The following is a 23,631-nucleotide window of genomic DNA, read 5'->3' as shown; positions in this document are numbered from 1 at the left end:
AGGCACGTCTGTGACATTTTGTCGTCCGTCATTAAAGGCTTTGACCCACCTTGCTACTGTATGGTATGGTAATGCACTTTCACCGCAAACATCTTGCAATACTCCGTAGCATTGTTTTGCATTCCCACTTCTAGCACATTGAATTTTCAACCAGCTCCTCTGGTCTTGCTTCGTAAACATGACTGTATGCCGCGAGCACCGCAGCGTGACTGTAGTTCAGGAGCACTCACTCAGAAGTGTCTTCTAACTGCTGGCGCTGCGCGCGCATGGAGGAGAGGGCAGACAAGTTCATGTGCTCTGATCATCCAACCTACCGCTGGTATGAATTATAATGGATTGCTTTGTTCCCAAGTATATGTATAGTAGTGTTGCCGTTACTAAAAATCCAACCCTTGTATTAAGCTTATTGCCCGCTTCCTGTTGTTGCAAAGAAAGCTTTGTCTCGTGTTGGAATCATGACGACCAAAGCCTCTTATCTGGCTACTAGGTTGAGACCTCAAATTTCGTTGTCTGTTATACAGGATATGCATTCGATTGATTCAGCTATTTTTCACTGGATACATCTTGATTTAATAGAGTTTCTGTAACGGTACTTATAAGTTGCATCATTATGGCCTTCTATAATAAAAAAAAAAGCATTTAATAAAAAGAGAAGTGACTTACTTTTTATCATTTACATTTTCTTACCGAGACTCTCATTACTAAGTATTCGCGCCTTCGGTTAGAAGATCTGGGTTCTATTCCCGGTGGAAACTCATGTTGTTCGGGTTCCACATTTAGCTGTAGGTCCACGTCTCAAATATCCTCGGTGCTGAAAAGGGATATTAAACTCAACTCATTCGTATTTGCGTAAATAATTCTCGTCCTCTTAATTTACAATAATATTCCTCAACATAATAGCAGTTCTACAAGTAACAGAAATTATACTCTACCCTTCTGTTTTCGACAATCAGGGCTTTCAGTTGTATTTCCAATTCGCAACTAGCTTGCAAGTGATTGGACCAACCAGGCACAAGACGAGCTGCATACGGCTTTATTGTTTCGTCTGTTAAGGACTTAATAGAGACTTCAGACATTGGCTTCCATCTAGAACGCTCATTCAAATCAAAGCTGCAGAGCTCGACAACATCGCTGACCTTTGTAAAAGAAACAAAACATAATCTTTATGTAACACTTACTTGAAATTTATTATATCTTTACAAATATTAGACATAAAGTTAGTTCTCGAAAGAACCAAACTTTTGTATTTTACACATCCTCTATAGGTGCGAATTCCAACGCAAAGAGTGAAAAAGAGACTGATTGCACCGGAACTCGAACCCGGGACCTCCGGCATACTGTGCCAATTCATTTACCCATTACACCACCCAGTCCGTTTTCCAGAACAGCCACTCACTCTCGAGGTTGGTGCTCTCATCTAGGATCACGTGGGTTGTATCACAGACCCTTGCTGTGATTAGACCAGCATTTTCCAACCTTTTTCAACTTGCGGCACACTACAGGTGTAACTTGAATTCTCGCGCAACACACATATACATATACATATACATATTATTATTATTATTATTATTATTATTATTTATAAATATAAAATACCGTGATATTTTTTTTTCTGTGATTACTAATATATTATTTTCACAGAGAAGAAAGCTCGATCACTTGTTTTCCTCCGTGGCAATTAAAAATACGCTTTCTTTTTCGAAACTTGTATCCAACCTTTCATTAAGAAGGAAGATCATTAAAGAATAAAGAAATAAATCTCTTGTACTTTTAAAACACAAATGTAGGTAATTTGTATCCATGTTTGCTTTGTCGAAAGGATTGACTGATATTTTAAAATTTCAAGTTACGAAATAATCTGCAACAATAAAGAAGCAATAATGGCGATAACAATGATAACAAATACTTTTCTAGCATTAAAAATGTACAGAATATTAACAGTGTATGAAACTTAAAACTGTAGATTCATAGTAGAGGTTCATAGTAATGTGAAACACAGATATACATTTTTCCTCATAAATATGATGTGAGACTCAATGTCTTGCAATTTGATTGTAATAGAATTAATAATTTTGTTTCGATTTCCTCGCGGCACACCGGTTGGGAAACGCTGGATTAGATAATCCCGTGTCCATAAACCGAGCACAATATGACGGCTGTAATTTCATATATACTAATGGAAGGAAGGAACAACGATTAAAAAAAAAAAAAACACTCCAAATCCTTTATAGGTGCGAATTCTAATGCAAAGAGTGAAAAAGTGACTGACTGGACCCAGACTTGAACCCAGGACCTCCGGAATATCGTGCCGATGCGTTAACTACTACGCCATCCAGTCCGTTTTCCAGAACAGCCACCCACTCCCGAGGTTATTTGCTAATAAATTAGAAAGTACATATATATAAGTACAACAAAAAAAAGTAGTACTTATTTAAGACAATGTACTAAAATATGTACTAAGATATGTACTAAAATATCTATACTAAAAGAGTAAACTAATAAGACGAAAAACTGTAAAACGATCAAAACATAAGGTTTATAGATAACAAAACCTACTTATTACTCCATAAGTTTTTACAATATATTTCGGGTCTTTACTCAACCCATTTTCAAAGGACAGAAGGAGCGGACAAAACAAATTTACAAGAACAGAGAAACTTATTAGAATGTTAACACTAGCATTCCTTTGGCTGTTCATACGTCTACGAAAAGTGCCTCGTGACTAATTAGAGATACAAACAAGCAGGCTTTTTTAAAATGGTGTTTCATTTTTCCAGCTGAAATGCCTGTTCTTCGCACGGGGAGAATACGTTTATGGAAAGTATTTGAACCCCTTTCACCCCTTAAGATACCGAATTTAATGAAAGCGTAATTATAAAAACCCACAAAATACCCTATTTGTGCCCTACTTTTTAGGATACGCGAATTAATCAATGTGACATAATGAAAATCCAAAGGCAGAACCAACTATCCTTGAGGGGGTTTATTTCACACGGGTAAGCCGTTTTCCACAATGCATTCACAAACAACAGATAACATCTATTCCAATGTGGCGAAAAAAATATAGAAATCGCACCTCCCCCTCATATTCAAAGTAGAATTTTGGAAAATGCTTGGTCACGTGCACACTTACTTTTAACAAGGAGTTTATATGTCGAACTTCATCTCCCTAATTTCAAGGATTTATGTGGTACTCTGTTCAGGCCAAAACATTTGAATCCCCTTTACCTACCTTTGCTTACGTATTAAAAAACATTCTTATTCATTGTTCTCGTAACAAAAAGAATTTTCTGTCCAAAGCTTAGGTTTCTAGATACCGTATTTACGCGAATCTAAGACGCCCTCAAATGTAAGACGCACCCCGAATTTTTGAAGGAAAAATTAAAAAAAAAAAGAAGAAAAAACCACATTGCATTGATTTTAAAGAATGAAAAAAAAATAATAAACATGGGAAAACAAATAATGTTATGGGAAAATAAAGAAACATTGAACTTACGCTAGAATTTATGGTATATTCATGTGCATCTGCTGGTACTTTTTTTTTTCTAATGTAATTACGGTACAACACTTGCTTGTGTCAGTTTCATAGTAACTCATTATCGGTATCACATTATCATATACCAGTATGTATATTATACCTGTATGTATAGGTAGATTATTTTCGGAACAGCTGTGAGCTTTCGTATGTGCACCTTTGAATCGAGTCGCACAGCATGACGTTTCTACAACAGCGCGAAAACAACTGGCTAACAGCGTACACATACTGACCACAGTGCTTTCATCGTGCACAACTCATCACTCCCCTCCCATGTTTCGACTCGCTGACTACCTTCACGGCACAAGTCATAGCTGTTCCGAAAATAGTCTACCTATATATATACACACACACACAAATAATTATTGAGCAATTATTTAAACTTGTTTCTTTTATTCTGTTTTGCGCTCACACTGACAAAAAGAACACTGACACAATTACTGCTCATCATCTGTTTCGTCATTGGCATCACTATCTTTTCCAATTTTTCCATTTTTGATGGTCAAATACCACAAAATACGCATTCTTTACATAATCGTGATTAACAGGATTAGCAATTTTTGGCACAACTCCATCTAATTTGGCCTAAATTTGCATAACTCAAATCTGAGACGCACCCTAATTTTGGAGGGGGAAAAAATCGATAAAAAAGCGCGTATTAGAATCGCGTAAATACGGTATATATTAATATGGCCTGAGTTTTCAGTGAAGTACTTTCACTCTTCCAGATAATCGTATATAATAGTCCTTCCTTCTTCCCATTCAAGTTTCTAAAACGCTTAAATATATATATTTTTTTATTTTTAATTAACAGTTTATTTAACGAATTCCACACCCCCAACTTAATTGAATCTTTACATTAAGCATTTTCTGGATAAATAATGGGAAATCTTAATATTATTTTCCACAAGTAGAAGCTTTGATTTGTATATACTTAAACACAAACTATTTGTTACGCAAAACAATATATTCACATAAAAGACTACATACGTCTTACAGTTTCGCCAACTAACACTTTGGCTTCATTAGACCTATGAGATACAGGAGAAACAGTCTTATATACAAACAAGAGCTGTGACATCTTGCTTCTGAGTGGCTCCTGGCAGCAGCCAATCCCCTTCAAGTATTCTGATTTGAATATTTCTATACCGAGGCTTTCTATCTGGGGATTGGCTGCTGCCAGGAGCCACTCAGAAGCAAGATGTCACAGCTCTTGTTTGTATATAAGACTGTACATTTCTCCTGTATCGCATAGTGTCTAATGAAGCCAAAGTGTTAGTTGGCGAAACTGTAAGACGTATGTAGTTTTTTATGTGAATATATTGTTTTGCTCAGCAAATAGTTTGTTTGTGTTTAATATTATTATAGAAATTGTCCTCCTTTCCGTCTTTAGAAGTGGAATTTACATAGACGCCTACAGATGGCACTTTTAGAAATTTCAATATTATAGAAATATCTCTTCTTTGTCTTTTAGGAGCGTAATTTTCAAAACTGCTGAAACACGTATTCTTACTTTTAGTTAAGAGTTTATAAACTAAACTTCACTTCTCAAACTTAACGAATTCTCACACTGAGATCTTTCTCACTAAAGAGAAATTTGGATGTTAGTAAAATGACAGCAGTTTGCCCTCTTAAGAGTTCAATGTTATTAAAATTACCTCCCTTTAAGCCTTAGAAACGGATTCTTGGAAAACTCTGAAACACGTATTCCCTAATCTTTACTCATAAGTTTATGTACCGAATTTTTCATGTCTAACTTAAACAAATCCTTACATTCGGCACTTTGTGAAGAAATATAGGGAAATTTCTCAAATATGATTAAACTTGCTCGCTTTCTTTTTCTCCTTTACAGTGGAATTATCAGAAACGCTGAAATACGTGTTTTCCTTATCTTTAATTAAAAGTCCATATACCGAATTTCAGATATTCAATTTAAGCAAATCCTCACTTTCGGCACTTACAGATTAAAGAAAGACAAATTTGAGCATTGTATGAATATCGAAATTTAAGTTCCCGTTTCCTGTATTTCGAGCGGAATTTTCGAAAATGCTGAAATACATATTCTTTTATTTTTAATGAAGAAATCATATGCCGAGTTTCACATCTTTAACGTCAGGAATTCATGAGATATGCTACTCTTCGGGAAAAGTCTGCACCTCCCTTTAACCCCTCATGATGAGTATTTCCCAAAAACCTTTCTTATCCCTTACTTTCGTTTCTCTCCAAATTTCACGTTCATACCTATAGTAACACGGCCTGGACGTTGATGAATATATATATATATATATATATATATATATATATATAGTGCAGCTCACTTATAACGAACTCAGAAATAGCGAATTATTGGATATTACAAACATAAATGAAATCCCCGTCACATCGCCTATTTAAAACATGGATGAAATGACCATAGATTACGAACAATATTTTCCGTTATAGCTTATAGCGAAGTTTTCAGAACGGGATCATGTTTTCTTTTCTTCTGTTCGTGGATAACTCGGGTACCGCAAAACTGGTTTTCATAGCTGTTGTCGCTGTGCAAACGAGGCATGACTCACTCCCCCCCTTCCACTCGGATGGCAACAGAAATCGCCCCGGGTGCAGATATTTTCAACAACACACGTCCACCAGAGTTCAAGAGCGAAGTGGAAAATATGAAACAACCCGTTGAGTTCCAAAGAAGCGATCCAAAGTTTGGAAAACTTGCAACGCTATCTCTTTAAGCACAACAACACGATGCTGGCCATGCGTTTCGGGCATTTGAGGAAGTGGAAGCGGTGGTGCTACGAACAGCTGCAGCAGACACGGTTCAGAAGAAAATTACAGGCTTCTTCAAGAGTACTTAAACAGGTAGGAAGACTTGCAATATGTACGATAGTCTAGATAATAACCCAATTAATTAAATTATCTTCAGATATAATGCTATTATACTGCTGTATATTCTTTTTAAACGTATCTGCTTGTTACGTATCTAATCTTTTGTGTTTTCCATAATTCGTTTGTTTATAACGAAGTTTGGATATAAAGAACTCATTGTGTTGGTCCCTTGAAATTCGTTATAAGTGGGCTGCACTATATATTTTTTGTACAACCAAGACAAATATTGCAATTATTTTCATTATAGTTTCACCGTATTTTCTTCCATTCGTTACTCATAATCATCAACTACTTTCTATTCATAACAACGGCAGAAACATTCAAATTGTCTTGGGTGGTATCTACATATTATAATATACATATATAAAGCACCTTTTATTAATACTGAACTAAAAGTATACAAAATTACCTGATAATTATGTAATAATTAAAATACGTAAATTTCACTCTTTTCCGCATGTTTACGGCAGGAGTTATCTTAAGCAATAAGAGGTGGTAAGTAGGAGAGATTACCCTGTTACTAACCTGAACATTTGCATAGAATGACTTGTGATTAAAAACACATCCAACAGTTTTATATGGATAATCTGGCGCTCTCTTCCGATGTTTAGTACCGTCTTTCGGAGTATGCACATATCTACTACCTGTAACAAATGACATCTAATCTTAACACACACTGATTCTCGGTGTTTAAAAAGAATATCAAAATAGTTTATAGATGAACACATAGTTCGGTAACAGTAAGGCAGTTACTCGTGCTTGAAAAATTTCTTTTAACAAATCGATCTGACCTCTTGGTCGACTTTCTTTCAGTATCTTTCCTATTGTTGTTGATAAATGATTTCAGTCAGTGGCACACGCAGAATTTCATCAAGGGGGGAAGGGCGTTCGAGCACTTAATCTCTTATCCTTTTAGGGCATGCGTGATTTGAGTGTGAGCTCTCGTTAAAAAATATATATATATATTTGGACAAATCATAACTTTCTTTTGTCTCGAAAAACATCCCTATTGCTTGCAGTTGAAACCAGGCACAAAGAGACAAACTGAATCACAATTTGGGAAGCTAGGCACGGAGGAAGGGGCAAATGAAATACAATTTGAAACTGATTTTGGGATTTTGTGCTTATTTTTATACAACAACGAGGCTATGAAGGATGCCACCTACTATTAATGTGGGCTTCGCATCATGACCGAAGTTTGGATTCAGTGCGGTTAACGCGAGCATAGTCTATCATGCAAGATCATCCTTAACAGTATATGCCGCTCCCCATCACACTATCTCGCCTCCAAGAGAATTGCACTTAATAAGACGTCGAACAATCTATTTTTTACTTACTTTTTGTTCGAACCTTGGCTTGTGTGTACTATGAGACTGAATCACAGAACCTATGCTTGTATTAAAAGTACATATGAGAACATAAACGTAAGATTGAAAAAACTGAATCGAAGTCTAATTAACATATAAAGAATCCTTTCTTCCCGTATCTTGATCATAGTACCACTAGATCTTACACACGTTTATTTAAAGACAGTAATGGGCGCATATTTAATACTGTTTAAAAAGTGGTATCGTAGACCTATCTTATTTATTGTGCATTTAAGAGTTCTCTGAAAGGTTTCAGCCAAGGAGGGGTGAGAGAGGGCAGTGCCTAAATTACTTTTTTGCCCCCTCTCAAACAGAACGTCAGAGGGTTTTTAGATTAAAGCAAAATTAGAGATGATTTTTTTTGTAATTTTATTCACCGAATGATATTGGTACATTTTATTCATTTTTGCGAAAAATGATAAGTTTCTCGCTAGATGCACAAAACATCTCCCATTGGCCTTTTCATATCTAAGAATTTCAAACTCAAGTACCGTGTTATTGTATCATGACAAGTATCAAAGGCGAGGGACAAGATACACTTCTAAAAATAGTTGCATAAAGGCATCGAAGTACAAAACGTTACCTGCGAACGACCTGCAGCTACTGGAAGGCCACGAGGCTTAGCAACCCCCTCTCCCTGCGAACATCTGCAACGCCCACTGAAATTTTCAGTTGTTTATTTACATAAATAAGCCTATATGTTCAACAAATAAGCAGTCAAGAATGTACAATTAAAAGCATCTACATCTTTAAACGGGTTATCCTAGCCACGTGCACGTGGGGCTTAGCGTTGTTCTGTAACTGGAGGACCCCTTTGCGATTCAGAAAAAAGTTTTTTAACAACACGGATCAACTCCTGACAGTACATAGTTGCATTGATGCCCTGACCAGCTGGTGGCAGTTCCCGATGCACGATGCCGCGAGCAGTACATATATCAAATACCAAGAGGACCTTCTTCTGGTGCAGTGCTGGCTTTGGCTGTTCTGGAACCGGTTCACTGGATGTTAACCAATGATGACGGCGCCGTGAAGCTTCGTACAGGACCCACTTCAAATCACATGTCAACACCTTGTCCAGAAATGACTCCTTCAGACGAAACAGCAAAGAAACACAGGTGTCTGCTCGCGTTGCCTTTTGGCCAGGAGTCAAATCATGTGGGCCCACTGACCCAAATTGAAGTGCTTCCCAAGTTGATGGAGGTGCTGCCGAATGGTTTCTCCATTCACACTGAATTGTAGTCCCAGGTCCTCACATGTCTGGCCACTGTTCGCCTCAATTGCTGCCCGAAGATCTTTATATGTGTTGGTCTTCCGGCACGTAGTGCGTCTTCGAGTGTTTCGTCACCGTCCTTAAACTTGTTAAACCACCGCTGCACTGTCCGTGTAGTCACGACACCCTCACCAAAGGCCTGGCATATCTTCCGTCCCCGCTGCAGCGGCGTTTGACTCCAGTTTGAAATCGTACAGCAGACACGTCCTTGACGCTCTGTTGAGGTCCCTTGTTCACTCTGTCCTTACACAAGTTCACGGTATAACTGAACTGCCACGACTAAGTAGTATGTTGGATATACCCACAGCAACAACTGACCTTCACCTTATCTCAATTCGCATTCAACTCACGGTGTGAGGGCCAATTAAACACAGACTTTCACGAAAAGCGACAGAACTTTCTTGCTTACCTTTATATATAGAATGACGACGGAGCCACTGAAGGGGCTTAAAAGATATAAAAGATTCGGGAGGAAACCTAACGTAAATAATACAACTATCTTGGGTATCTCAAGTAGAAGTATCTCCTTTCCAAATGTATGCACATGAAGAAAAATACTGCGGGATCATATCTGTAATATTTACCCTAGTGTGAGTTCTGTAAGAAATGCGTATGCATATGTTCCCAAGGTCGCTCTCACGCAGACAAGAATCGTTGTACTGTACTACCATCTCTCAATTTGAAAGCGTATTGTGTAACGTGTACTTAAATTCAATGACAACGACAAACGCACTGAATTATTGCATGTGGTTACTTAAACCAAATACCATCGGAAAGGACATGAGAGTCTTTCACCACTAGAGTACCAGGACCACAAATAATACTTATATAATTTATGAAGAATCATTGCGTGATTTCAGTTAGTATTTAGTGTGCAGTATCAAGGCACAGATTAGATAATAGGCCTATTTCTTTCTACGAAAACTTCAATTATCTATGTGAACACCTCAAACGCGCACTGAATTCATTCCTGATAAACGTGAGTATGTCCTATTTTACGATATAGCGATACGCCATATGTACAGGGTATACCTCTTGGGAATTCACGGTAAGTTCACTAAAGAAAGAGCAGTTTGCAAAAATTTATGGTTTCTGCGTTACCTTCGAAACATTTTAAAAAGAAATTATAACTATAACACGTTAAATAAATTCAAGGGAAATAAAGTCGAATTGCAACCCAAGTGTACGTTGAACCGCGCACAGAAGTGCATTATTATCAAAGTGATCATTTTAGTATCTTCTGTAATCATTAAGCAGACACCTACCGAGATTTTCTTTAATCCCTTGAATGATATTGGAGCGTGATTGTGGGCTAATTTCACGTGGAATACACTCAAATCGTACATAGAAAATTCGCTCGCGCTACAAACCTGTTGTACTTTCCCAGAACATTATATTTTCTCCACATGTCAGAACCCACGCCCATGGTTGATTTTCTTGCTTTGTTCCAATGCACACATACGCATCTAACCCAAATCCCAGTAACAGGCTGCATAGCAACAGAGCATGGTTTTCTATACCCTGGAAAAAAAATTGAAATATATGTTATGGATACAGTAACAGAAAATAACACTTAAAACAAAGATGTGTTCAGTACTGCACTAAGATTCACGTTTGTAATTTGGCTTAGGCTGATAGACAGCTTGTAAAGTAAGTTTTGTTGACTCTTTGATCTTTACGCAGACGGCTTTTTATGCACAAACAATGTCAAAGGCAGTATATATATATATATATATATATATATATATATATATATCTTTATAAGTGTGTGTGTGTGTGTGTGTGTGCAAGAAGCTTGTACGTATATTTGTTTCTTCCAACTAGAGCGTCTGGTTGCTTTTCCGTAGAAACTTTCTGAGCTGATGAATGAAATAAACTACTCTATACTTTGTATCGTGTAATGTACAATTCACAATCACTTAAACAAACTCCATTTAAGAATAGGCAAAATGTAAATATATAAATTTTATACGAAGATTATTCAAGCATCTTGCTGTTACAGAATAATAAATACTGTAACTACACTTGCAATTCTTTTGCATACCACATTATATTTTTATTTCTTTAAACTTTTATACTTACTTATCTTTGTCATTTTTGAATTATTAATGGCAGTTCAAGACGTACCTAAGAACATCCTTCTTTAACACTTAGTGCAAACGTTTCAGCAATAAATTCTGACAATCTTCAATGCATTCTTTAAGAAAATCTACGTTGCTTGAAATACTACAATTTTGGAGAATTTTCCTCCCTGGAGGAACACTGGTAAAGAACTGCTCTTGGATATTTTAAACCCATGAAGTTTTTCCACTTTTGAGATAGTACTTGAAGAAAAAAAAAAAAAAAAAAAAAAAAAAAAAAAAAAAAAAAACTATCGACGAATTGTAAATTTGAGCATAAAAACCTCAAATTATTCTATACCACGTCCTTCCAATGTGGCGTATTATGAAATTAATTTTCATCAGTTCAGAAACATACACAAAAATGAAAATGTGTACAAAAGTCATAATTTCACCTAGTGTGAAACCAGCAATATTTTTTTTAACTTCAAGTAAGTGTTGAACTTTCATTAATATTACTGATATGTATCCTATTGCTTCATTAAGTATATTGTATTCTTTGAATTATATTGACTACAACTTATTAAGCTTTCTTAAGCTTACAACAATGTTCCATATAAACTCTCTACCATATTGGAACAAATTTAAACTAGTTCTACATTTCGCAAAACCCACTGTTTGCTTATTCATGTAGACATTACCTAAGTATACGCAAGGTACGTAAATTACTTTACTTTTATTTATACATATTAATCTACTTTATTTCGATTCTAGTACAAAAGTTATCCTTTTTCCCGTACGAGAAGAATACCATGAATTAAATAGTGACTCAAGACCTAATCCGGAAAATACTGTCTACATGAATAAACAAACAGTGGGGTTTGCAAAATATCGCTGGAAAAAAATACCTGATGATGCACCACGCAAGTAATATTTGCTCTTTTATTTAAATTATAGTCCGCGTCACCCGAATTGGCGTGTGGCATCAGCCAATAAGCTCGCAGTGCGCTGTTACTAAACATTAAGGGAGGAATCTAATCATTCATAATTGATTTTGTTCGTATTTGTGGACAATTATAATGAGTAGATTCTTCTCTGAAGGTTTAATAACAGCGCAGCGCGAGTTTATTGGCTGATGCCGCACGCCAATTCGGGTGACGCGGACTATAGAGCGTTAACATGCATGCACTGATATAACAACAAAACATATTTTATCTAACATGTCGATTGCTGCAAATTGGCATAATTCTTACATGTTTACGTTTTCATTTCACTATAATGTGCAGATAAAATAATTTTTAAAGTTCTATATACTACTCAATTACTCAAAGAAATGATGGGATGCATATTTACTAGTTAATATACGTTTATGCCATACTAATCAACAAGACAACAAAGGAGGATAGCAGAGTAACCATTCAAATTCGCACCGACGATGAAATGAATTTGCCTTCGAAAGTATACGTAGAAATTAGCTTTACTGGGTGTTTCGGATAAGAAAATTAATCTCTTTAACTTGAATGTATTGTAGTCACGAACATAAATAAGTAGAGGTAAGAGTCTTTATTTCTTATGGCTCCAACCTCTACTTATTTATGTTCATGGCTGTACAGTTAAAGTATTCCTAATCTAAATGCTTTCCGTAATAGATTGCTTGCACAACTAATTATCATAAAATAGGTGGTTGGTTGGGCTTGAGAAATAAAGCATCGTCCCAAAAGCAGCTGATAGGGGTTCGAGTCCCCATTAATCCAACGTCCATATTTCCGAAATATTCTCTTTTGAAAAGGCTTTTTACCTTTGTAACTGCCCATTAATTAAACTTATTTATTTTATTAAAGAACGTTTTTTTAGTGAAAGAAAATTTCAAAAAAAGTTGTATTTTAAGTGTAAAACGAAATAAGTTCGTTTTTAGTACTCACCCCTTTTTTGACAGCAAAAAGTGTGTGCTGATGCCACCATTGGTCTGCTGTTGGCACAGATGCTAAATATGCAGGAACTTGGAATGGGATTAAAGATACAAACCATGCTGCCTCTCTTGGAGTTTCCACAAGTCTTTTCGTATTCAATGGACTAACAAAATAGAACACAGGCCTAAGGAAAAAACCAGATAAACAAAATATATAGTACACATATTAAAGTAGTTCAATTATGTAGATATATTAAGACAAATACTCAATCCAAGGCAATTTGAAATGAAATGAAAACTTTGAGTTTTACGTCCCACCGTTATGCCGGTTAGGCTAAAGGAGACGGTGATGATGAGAAATGAATGAAATGGTGGAATGAAGAAAGTGGGAGGGAACGGGAGAACCCCAGAAAACCCACGAACACGGTGCTTGTCCACCACAAAGTCCACACGGCGCGAGCTGGGATCGAACCAGGGACCCCAAGCAATGGAGGTGAACGCTCTACCACTGAGCCACCGCGCTCCCACCAAGGCAATTTATTCGTTTATTAATACTTCATGAGACCGACAGCGAGAAAAATCAGAAGGTCTACATGAAATGCAACAAATTCAAAATGATGAACAACAAGAACAGAACACAAGTTATGACATGCAAAGGAACTGAAACAAAAAGAAGAAAGAAGATTAAAATAGGATCACCTGATGGAAGACGTGCAGGAATTATGTTACTTGGGAAATAATATGTCAAACGATAGTAGAAGCGCACAGATGTAAAATCCAGAAAAGCTTACGAGAAGAAGGCGTTGCATGGACGTAAGACACGGTCACTAGCAGAAAAAAAAATAAATAAGTAATAAAAAAGAACGGAAGCCTTCTAGATATGGTGCTAGAGAAGGGTGTTGAAAATGACATGGGTGGGTAGAGTATCAAATGAAAAAGTTTTGGAAACGGTAGAAGGAAAAAGGAATATATACAAAACTATTTCGAAAAGAAGAGATATTATTGGACACATTATGAGATAGAGAATATGTTCTCTGTCTCATAATTTGTCCAATAATGTGTCTCTTCTTTTCGAAATAGTCTTTTATATATATATATGTATACAGATGGTGATCAGAAAAATGGAAACACCTGTAGTTGGCAACACGTCAGATGTATGGGTTGGCAGTGGTGTCGTGGCGCCCGCAGCGCCGGACCGCTGGTGGTGGTGTGTTAGGTCGGTCTCCATACTACGTCAGGCGCAGTGGAACAGCAGTGTCCAGTGGCTGCAGCAGACGGAGGTAGTGTAAAATGGGAGACCACTCAGATTTTCAAAGAGGGCAAATTGTTGGTGCGCGGTTATGTGGAATGAGTGTGACGGCAGTGGCTACTGTGTTAGGTGTGTCGCGTGGGACAGTGTCGAAGGTGATGACGGCCTACACAACACACGGGAAAACCACATCGGGGAAGCGGAACAGTGGGCTGAAGAAAATAATGAGTGACAGGTCACGCCGGTTATTAAAGCGCATTGTCACGCAGAATCTTCGTGCCACTGCGGAGCAAATGACAGAGGAACTCAATCAACACCTCCCCCACCCTGTTTCGACAATCACAGTCCGCAGCGAATTGCATGACATGAACTTACGGGGTCGTGTTGCACGGGCCAAACCGCTCATCAGGAACCATAACGCTTTCGCACGCCGCAAATGGTACCGCGACCATACAACTTGGACCGTTGAGGACTGGAAACGTGTGATATGGTCGGATGAGTCATCCTTCACCCTATTCCCAACCACGGGCCGTGTTTATGTGTGGAGAACGCCCAAAGAAGCTTATGATCTGCAGTGAAACATGGCGGCGGCTCGGTGATGCTGTGGGCCGCCATATCATGGTTTTCATTGGGTCCTGTGGTCACACTTAGCGGACGAATCACTGCCAACGATTATGTCGCAATTTTAAGAGACCACTTGCATCCTATGGTCCGGATGTTGTTCCCGGACAATGACGCCATCTTCCAGGATGATAATGCACCCATTCACACAGCTGGCGTTGTTGCAGCGTGGTTTGAGGAACATCGGGATGAAGTTCAACACCTCCCCTGGCCCGCCCAATCCCCAGATCTCAACATAATTGAACATCTGTGGTCCGTCTTGGGAAAAACGACTCCGGCAACGATTTCCATCTCCATCCTCTCTTACAGAACTGGCCGATGCCCTGCACGAGGAATGGTGTAAAATTCCACTTGCTATCATTCACGACCTCTATGCCTCCATCCCACGTCGTATCAAGGCTGTTCTGAAGGCGAAAGGTGGCCCGGCACCATATTAATCTGGTAAGTTGCAATTTCGTTCAGGTGTTTCCATTTTTCTGATCACCATCTGTATATATATATATATATATATATATATATATATATATATATATTCCTTTTTGCTCCTACCGTTTCCAACACTTTTTTATTTGATACTTTATACAAAGAAAAATTTGTATACGTACACTTGTGAATCACCAAAGTAAACCAGGTTTAATACTACTTCTTGTTATATATAAAATAGCATTCATTAATATAAAAAACTTAACTTTTACCGAAACTTACCGTGGTTTACACACCTGATCGTTAAGTTTTCGTCTTGAGCGAATATTTTTACAAGTCTCGTGGCATGTTCTGGTCTTATATCCAGGTACTCTCTCCACCAGTTCTTTGAATATGTTAAAAAGATGCGCTCAACTTGTGTTATCCTATTCTTCTCTAAACTTATTTGGGCTCCAACCACTTTGGGTGATAACGGATTAGTAAGTTTAGGAATTAATTGTAGTTTAATTTCTAGCATTCCTATTGGCACATTGTTCTCAGCTCCTGTAAACCAACATGTACAATTCCTTGTTAAATATGCTGAAGGAAAAAATATATATATATACTGCATCATTTATATATCTAGTCAAAAGTCTGAGCACATTATCGATTTTACAGAAATTTCTAAATAAAAGACAGTGTGTCCATATAAAACCATGATTATTGAACTCGTTTTTGAAAATAAATAATGTTGTCTATTTAAGGAACATGAACAACAAATGGTGGGGCCGCGGTGGCTCAGTGGTAGAGCGTTCACCTCAGGTGCATGGAGTCCCTCGTTCGATCCCAGCTCGCGCCACGTGAACTTTGTGATGGACAAATACCGTGTGCGTGGATTTCCACGGGGTTCTCCCGTTTCCTCCCACTTTCTTCATTCCACCATTTCATTCAATTTCTCATCATCACCGTCTCCTTTAGCATAACCGAGGGACGTAAAACTCAAAGATTTCATTTTTACGAAAAATTAATGGTCTTATTGACATGGAGCCGCATTTATTGAAGAAAGTAGCTTGGCAATAAATACATAACTAATGAATAGACACAACGAACGACATAGTTATACAGTAGAAACTCGATTAACCGTCACTGCTCCGGACAGTACTGTACTTTAAATGTGCCGTAATTGACGGCGTGCGCCGTGCAGAGCACGGAATAAAGTGTAAGCGAAATGGACTGAAATAATCATGCGTCACTTCCGGTCATGCTAGTTTCCACACAAAAACTTGGTACAGTACTGAAACCCTTATGGAGAAAAGCATGGACTTGAAACACTCAAGATGCCAGAAATTAAATTCCAAACTGTTATGAATTATTTTCAAGACGAACCTATATTAGTGTAACATGGAAGGAATACGGTTTACTCTGGTCCTGTTCAATCATTATAAGTATTATTCACTTGTATAAGGTTATTTATTTTTTCCAGAACCTTTTAAATCTACTTACTGTAGAGGTTTATAACCATATTTCTGTTATCCGTCTATTCGCTTAACCGTCATGGTCACGGTCCCGAGGGTGACGGTTAATCGAGTTTCTACTGTAGTGGCTTAAAAATTTGTCGATTTCTCGAAAAGTACGCATGAGTCCTCAATATGCCACGCGTTTCTGGAAATTTCGCCACAGAATTTCCCTAAATTCCGCTTTTAACGAGATAGGAGCAGTTTCATTCCCCCCCCCTTCAATATATAAAATGACTTCGAGATTTTGTATCATCATAAGGGAAAAGAGGGAGAGGGGGAGGTGAACTATTTATAATTAATTTTTGAACGTAGTTAGCACTTTGGCCTGTATGTGTTTTTATCATTTCACTGTAATATGAGATGTGTATGCTAAAGGGGAAAAGGATTTACGTTTTTCGCAAAGAAAAATGCCATACTCGACGTGGGAAGAACAGAAGCAGACTAAAATATGGGTCCGGGGCCAAAGTTTAAATGCAAATACGGGAAACTGGGGACAGAGTTTAAATGCAAATGCAGGGATCTGCGACCAAAGTTTAAATGCAAGTGCGGGGCACTGGGGGCAAAGTTTAAATGCAAATGCAGGGGTCTGGGGCCAAAGTTTAAATGCAAGTGCGGGGGACTGGGGACAAAGTTTAAATGCAAGTGCAGGGGTCTGGAGCCGAAGTTTAAATGCAAATGCGGGAGACTGGGGACAAAGTTTAAATGCAAATGCCGGGACTGGGGGGTGCAAAGTTTAAATGCAAATGCCGGGATCTGCGACCAAACTTTAAATGCAAGTGCGGGGCACTGGGGGCAAAGTTTAAATGCAAATGCAGGGGACTGGGGCCAAAGTTTAAATGCAAATACGGGAAACTGGGGACAAAGTTTAAATGCAAATGCAGGGATCTGCGACCAAAGTTTAAATGCAAGTGCGGGGCACTGGGGGCAAAGTTTAAATGCAAATGCAGGGGTCTGGGGCCAAAGTTTAAATGCAAGTGCGGGGAACTGGGGACAAAGTTTAAATGCAAATGCAGGGGTCTGGGGCCAAAGTTTAAATGTAAGTGCGGGGAACTGGGGACAAAGTTTAAATGCAAATGCGGGGGACTTGGGACAAGTTTAAATGCAAATGCTGGGGACTGGGGACAAAGTTTAAATGCAAATGCGGAGATTGGGGCTAACTGAAATCTAGTCATTTATATTTTAAGGTTTCACAAAACTTTATATTGTACGTTTATATATATATATATATATATATATATATATATAAAGGTACTTCCAGCCAATAAAATAATAAAATAAATTTACTGATAAGTCTCATCATTGGACCACCTTTTTTCCTAAAGCTAACAACATTGTACAATATACCATACTGTATATCAAAGAAGTACTACTTACAGTGGTCGAAGTGAGGCGGTATGCGGTGGTATGTCATACCGCCTCTGCCTTTTTTCCCACTTTAAATACTGACTACTTACCTACACCATACAACTCGATAAATACAGTCTTCCTTGCATTTTCTGTACAAAGAATCTGTCTCCATTCCATGAAGTATGAAGAGAGCAAGTGTCGATCTCCAGAGGAATCCACTTTTACCAAAACAATATGAATAGGATCTGATATCGTTAGCAAATCACTAGCATCAGCCATTTTACTGCTCTCTATGAACAAAAAAGAAATGAACATAAATTCAATTATAAACTTTTAAAATATATTAATTTTCAAAACACTTTTTCTTAAGAGTACATTTATTAAAAAGTTTGGTTTACCAAAACGACTTTATACAGGATGTCTCAAAAGTCTCCTGACATAGGATAACTGTTATTATCAGAGTTACAACAAAATGTAAGTGGGGAAACTGTCTTTAAATATGATGTTTTCACTCTAAAGTAAATGATTTTTTTTTAAGTTGGACGAGCCGTTTGGGCTGTACTCTCTTTATGTGTCCAATGTTAAATAAACATGCAACGTTGCCATTTACTTGGATCCACAACAAAGTAAATGGGGATATGTTTGAAATGGAGGCTGCCATCGACATATTAGTGTAGAAGACAGTCACTTTATTCACTTATGAGTGTACAGCCCAAACGGCTCGTCCGATTTAAAAAAAAAAAAAATCCTTTACTTTAGATTGAAAACATCATATTTGGAGATTGTTTCCCCTCCTCTTACAGTTTGCTGTAACTCTGATAATAACAGAGTTATCCTATGACAGGCGACTTTTGAGATACCCTGTATATTTACGCTGACTGTCCATTTGTCTATTCGTCCAAGAGTGAAAACATCCCAAGAACTACTTGATGGATCACTATTAATTTTGGCCACGGGTGTACAGGGCCAAAAGTTAAGAACCAAGTTTGGGGTGTACAGGGCCAAAAGTTAAGAACCAAGTTTGGGGTATACAGGGCCAAAAGTTAAGAACCAAGTTTGGGGTGTACAGAGCCAAAAGTTAAGAACCAAGTTTAGGGTGTACAGGGCCAAAAGTTAAGAACCAAGTTTGGGGTGTACAGGGCCAAAAGTTAAGAACCAAGTTTGGGGAGTACAGGGCCAAAAGTTAAGAACCAAGTATGGGGTATACAGGGCCAAAAGTTAAGAACCAAGTTTGGGGTGTACAGGGCCAAAAGTTAAGAACCAAGTTTGGGGTGTACAGGGCCAAAAAGTTAAGAACCAAGTTTGGGGTGTACAGGTCCAAAAGTTAAGAACCAAGTTTGTTGATGGAGCTTATCCTTTACGAGAAGTATTAAACATGAACCATTTCCGGTTTTTACGTTGATCATTATTGAACAGGAACTGTAATAGATAGCGGGAAGCAATCCTGCAATCGATTAGGCGTCCCAAGGATACATTTCACCTTCGTTCTTAATTTTCTATTAAAATCGGAAGTGTAAGAACTACACAACTGTCGGGTTTCAATATTGATCTACGTGGAGGAAAAATAATGAGGTACCGAGAAGCGGTTTTCTGGAATCGATTTACCGTTCTAAGAATAGGTAATATCTTCTTTAAACCCTCTATTCAATCCGAAAGTGGCAGAACCCAACCACTTCCGGTTTTAACAATGATCGTTAAAGTCTTTCCAGCCTTAGAACAAAGTAGACGTAAACAAAGCGAAATGTATTACTCCGCAGGTCACACGTGCTTCAGCAGCGAGAGACGTGAACAGCAAGATCGTCTACTAGCTTACTGTCAACGCATAATTTCCGAAGGGTATGGCTACGGTTGGTTGGTAAATAATTAACGCACTGACACTAACTACTGCTATGCTGGAAATATGAATTTTCTCAAATCGTTATATAAACGAGATTACCTCTGTTCCTGTTGTCCTTTTTTTTTTTTTTTTTTTTTTTTTGTTTTGTTTTGTTTTATAACACGAAAGGAAGATGGATTATTGTCACTCATCGTCGCCATGAAACTCTGTATTCTTCAATTTCAAATGAGTCGGCGCGCCAACACATACGCATGCGCAGTAAATACTGTATGTCCAAGTTGGGTAAGGTTGAAATAAAGCTACATCTGTTGTTAAATATTATATATCTTACGTTTCTTATCACAAAATGTAGGATAAATTCAAATATCTTTATTCGAAATTATTATTTTACTAGGGACTATATTGCGGTAGGATAATAGTGCAGTGAGACCAACAACCAAATCACTGGTCATCGATAGACTGGTAGCCAGGTGGGTTCGTTTACATCTACTTTTTTCTAAGGCTGGAAAGAGAATATAGAGTCAAAAGGTAATAGTTACCGAGATGCTGTTTTCTGCAATCAATGAAGCTTCCCTAGGAGTAAATTCCATCTTCACTAAAATCGGAAGAGATAGAAATTACAACCACTTCCGGTTTCAATATTAATTGAGAAAATACTACCTCAAATACAAGCCAAATTCCTTCACGTGGTATACACAGTTTATGTTTCATAGGTCTTTAACATATAAGTGGGCAATAGGTCAAATAAAAATAATGCAGACGATTTTAAATTAGAAACTTGCAAACTGATATTTCATTGTTGGTTAAGTTAAAACATCAACAGTCAACTTCGTCACACAAGTCTACATCTGCTAAATCATTGTCAGAAACTCATTTGCTAGATCATTAGGATCACCTATATAACCAACTAACTAACTCTATGGCCTTTGGAACCCGAAGGTTCAATGACGCATTCACAAAAGCTCTCCATTGACTTCAATCCTTAGCCAACTGGATCCAGTTTCTACTTTGTATTCCTATCTCTGCGAGATCCATCTTAATATTGTCCTCCCATCTAGGCCTAGGTCTGCCTAATGGTCGTTTTAAGATTGGTCTTCCAGTCAAGACTTTGAAAGCGTTTCTACTTTCTTCCATTCTAGCTACATGACCTGCCCACCTAAGTCTCCTAGACTTGATGACCCTAACAATGTTTGGTAAACCGTATAAATTATGTAGTTCCTCGTTATGAAGTTTCCGCCATTCCCCATTCCCGTTCCTCTTGGGTCCGAATATTCATATCAGGATCTTGTTCTCAAATACTTCCAGTCTATGTTCTTCCCTCAGAGTAAGCGACCATGTTTTTCGCAACCATACAGAACAACAGGCATGATTATCGTTTTATATATTTTAAGCTTCAATTTTTTCGACAGAATTCGCGACAACAAAATATTTTGAACTGAATAATAACACGAATTCTGTGCTGTTAGTCGACACTTAATTTCTTCGTGAATATGATTTTCGTCTGTTAATATTGATCCTAAATATTTGAAAGTACGCACTTTATCAAAAGTATTATTAAATATTTTAATGTATCCATAATTTGCCGTGTTACGATCCCAACGAACTTCCATGTATTTAGTTTTTTTCTGCATTTACTTCTAAACCCATGTCCCTGCAAGCGTTTAATAAGATCTCTGCATTTCTTTCTATTGTTCTCTTATCATCCCCTATTAAATTTACATCATCAACATATGCCATAATCTGGTGAACCGCATTCAACTCTCGGCTCTAGTTGCTATCTTTGATTTTCCTTATAGCGTATTCCAAAACAAAGTTAAATAATAATGACGACAACGCATCTCCTTGTTTCGGGCCATTTTCGACGTGAAAGCTCGTGGACAAAAATTTTCCTACCCGGATTTTATTTTGGGATTCATTTAAACATACTTTAATTAACCTACCTATATACGTGAATCAAACCACGCCTCCCTAACTACATTTGTTAACGAAAAAATAATAATAAAATATAAAACAAATGAATAAACAAAATAAGGTCAGAGTTAAAAAAAAAAAACTCGTATTCTGTAATCAAGAACTGCATTTTCTTGTTTCCTGGGTGCTGTTTTCCTTATTATCGTACCTTCATTTATAGTACATTATTTATTTAACGGACCTCGAATCAATGAACTTCGGATTTAAGGGACAGAATTTGATTATTGTACATGGAGTTGGGAGAAAGGAATTGTTGAGGGGCAAAAATTTCGACCACAGCGAAAAAGTAAGATCGTAATGTGGCAACAGTTCGTACACAGAACAACAGTGTCACCATCACTGCTTGCTTGAGTCAGAACTTCGACTACACTCATGATAAATGGTGCGCACGAAAAACTTCAAGCGTCAGTTCCGATCAGTTCTTCATGTTTACTGTGTTTTGTAGCAAATTGGAGTCTTTTAGTACACATGGTTGCCAATGAACAGTGGATGAACAGGAGATAGTAGAAAATATTATGAAGATGAAGAGAATGACGGTCATGACGATTTTACGGATATCCTTTTCCCTCAATTAGTCCGGTAAAAAAAGTGTTTACTGTACTACCGAAAAATGCGACACAGTAATAATAATAATAATAATAATAAAAAGCATTCATTTCTGGTGTGTTAGGTTCCTGCTTCGATCCTAGGCAAATTGCTTTCGTAAAAGTTAACGCATCCATGAGTTTTCTCAGCATTTTTTAAAGTTTCTCTCCACATTCTTATATTCATTCATTTTCAAGTCTTGAATGCTCGTTTACTTCAATATATCATTCGTTTTCTTTGGCTAAAGGACATAACCGTGGGATGACAACGATTTCAGTTTATCTTTTACTTGGTTGGTTTGATTTGGATTTAGCATTCATTTCAGCAGCGAAGCTATATGAACGTGAACCTGCGGTTTACCGTGGGATCCGAACTATATAAGCTCCCGCCGAGAATTGAACACGGGTCACCAGCGCCGAAGATGTGTACACTAACCATATAGCACGAGGGAGCTGCATTTTATATTTTGTTACTAAAACATACACAAAGTGTACAATAGAGCAAATCGTAGATAACAAAGTGAGTTAAGTACCTACATCCTTTTCTAGGCTTTCTGTATAATAAGAAATGATTTGTTCAGATTATTTGCCATAAACTTTCACCTACCTTGATGACTTATTTATTTGTTATATGCAGTCAACGACCTAGTGACAGTTCAGGGCGTGAAGCTAGTTTGGGATGTCTGATCTTAAAGAACGATATGTAGGCAGGAAATGAAATGAAATCTTTGAGTTTTACGTCCCACTGTTATGCCGGTTAGGCTAAAGGAGACGGTGATGATGACTAATGAATGAAATGGTGAAATGGAGAAAGTGGGAGGAAACGGGAGAACCCCGAGAAAACCCACGCACACGGTGTTTGTCCACCACAAAGTTCACTTGGCGGGGGCTGGGATCGAACCCGGAACCCCAAGCACCAGAGGTGAACGCTCTACCACTGAGCCACCGCGGCCCCTACGATATGTAGGCAGGGAAGCGGTGCGTACAAAAACTGGTCCTTCGATGTATGAAATGAAAAAAAAAAAACATTTTTTTTAAAAATAAGAAAACAGGTCAGATTTTTTATTTTTCAAAAACCTTTT

At 37.6% G+C, this 23,631-nt stretch overlaps 1 protein-coding gene across 3 annotated transcripts in view; it reads right to left on the bottom strand.

The window, feature by feature from the left end:
* Positions 1–23,631, bottom strand: part of LOC145675848 (centrosomal protein of 76 kDa-like) — a 42,064-nt gene that overhangs the window by 6,543 nt on the left and 11,890 nt on the right. For all 3 annotated transcript variants that reach the window (XM_081746588.1, XM_081746586.1, XM_081746587.1), the window contains exons 4-9: positions 18,265–18,447; positions 15,611–15,857; positions 13,035–13,206; positions 10,423–10,573; positions 6,941–7,059; positions 933–1,136 (exon numbers count right to left, since the gene is read on the bottom strand). In XM_081746588.1, coding sequence (XP_081602714.1) covers positions 933–1,136; positions 6,941–7,059; positions 10,423–10,573; positions 13,035–13,206; positions 15,611–15,857; positions 18,265–18,447 — 1,076 coding nt within the window. The remainder of the gene's footprint in view (positions 1–932; positions 1,137–6,940; positions 7,060–10,422; positions 10,574–13,034; positions 13,207–15,610; positions 15,858–18,264; positions 18,448–23,631) is intronic.

Source organism: Thermobia domestica, chromosome 18 (genome assembly GCF_964235325.1).
Source record: "Thermobia domestica chromosome 18, izTheDome1.hap1.1, whole genome shotgun sequence".
In the NCBI taxonomy this organism is placed as follows: domain Eukaryota; kingdom Metazoa; phylum Arthropoda; class Insecta; order Zygentoma; family Lepismatidae; genus Thermobia; species Thermobia domestica.
This window is presented reverse-complemented; position numbering and strand designations above follow the sequence as displayed.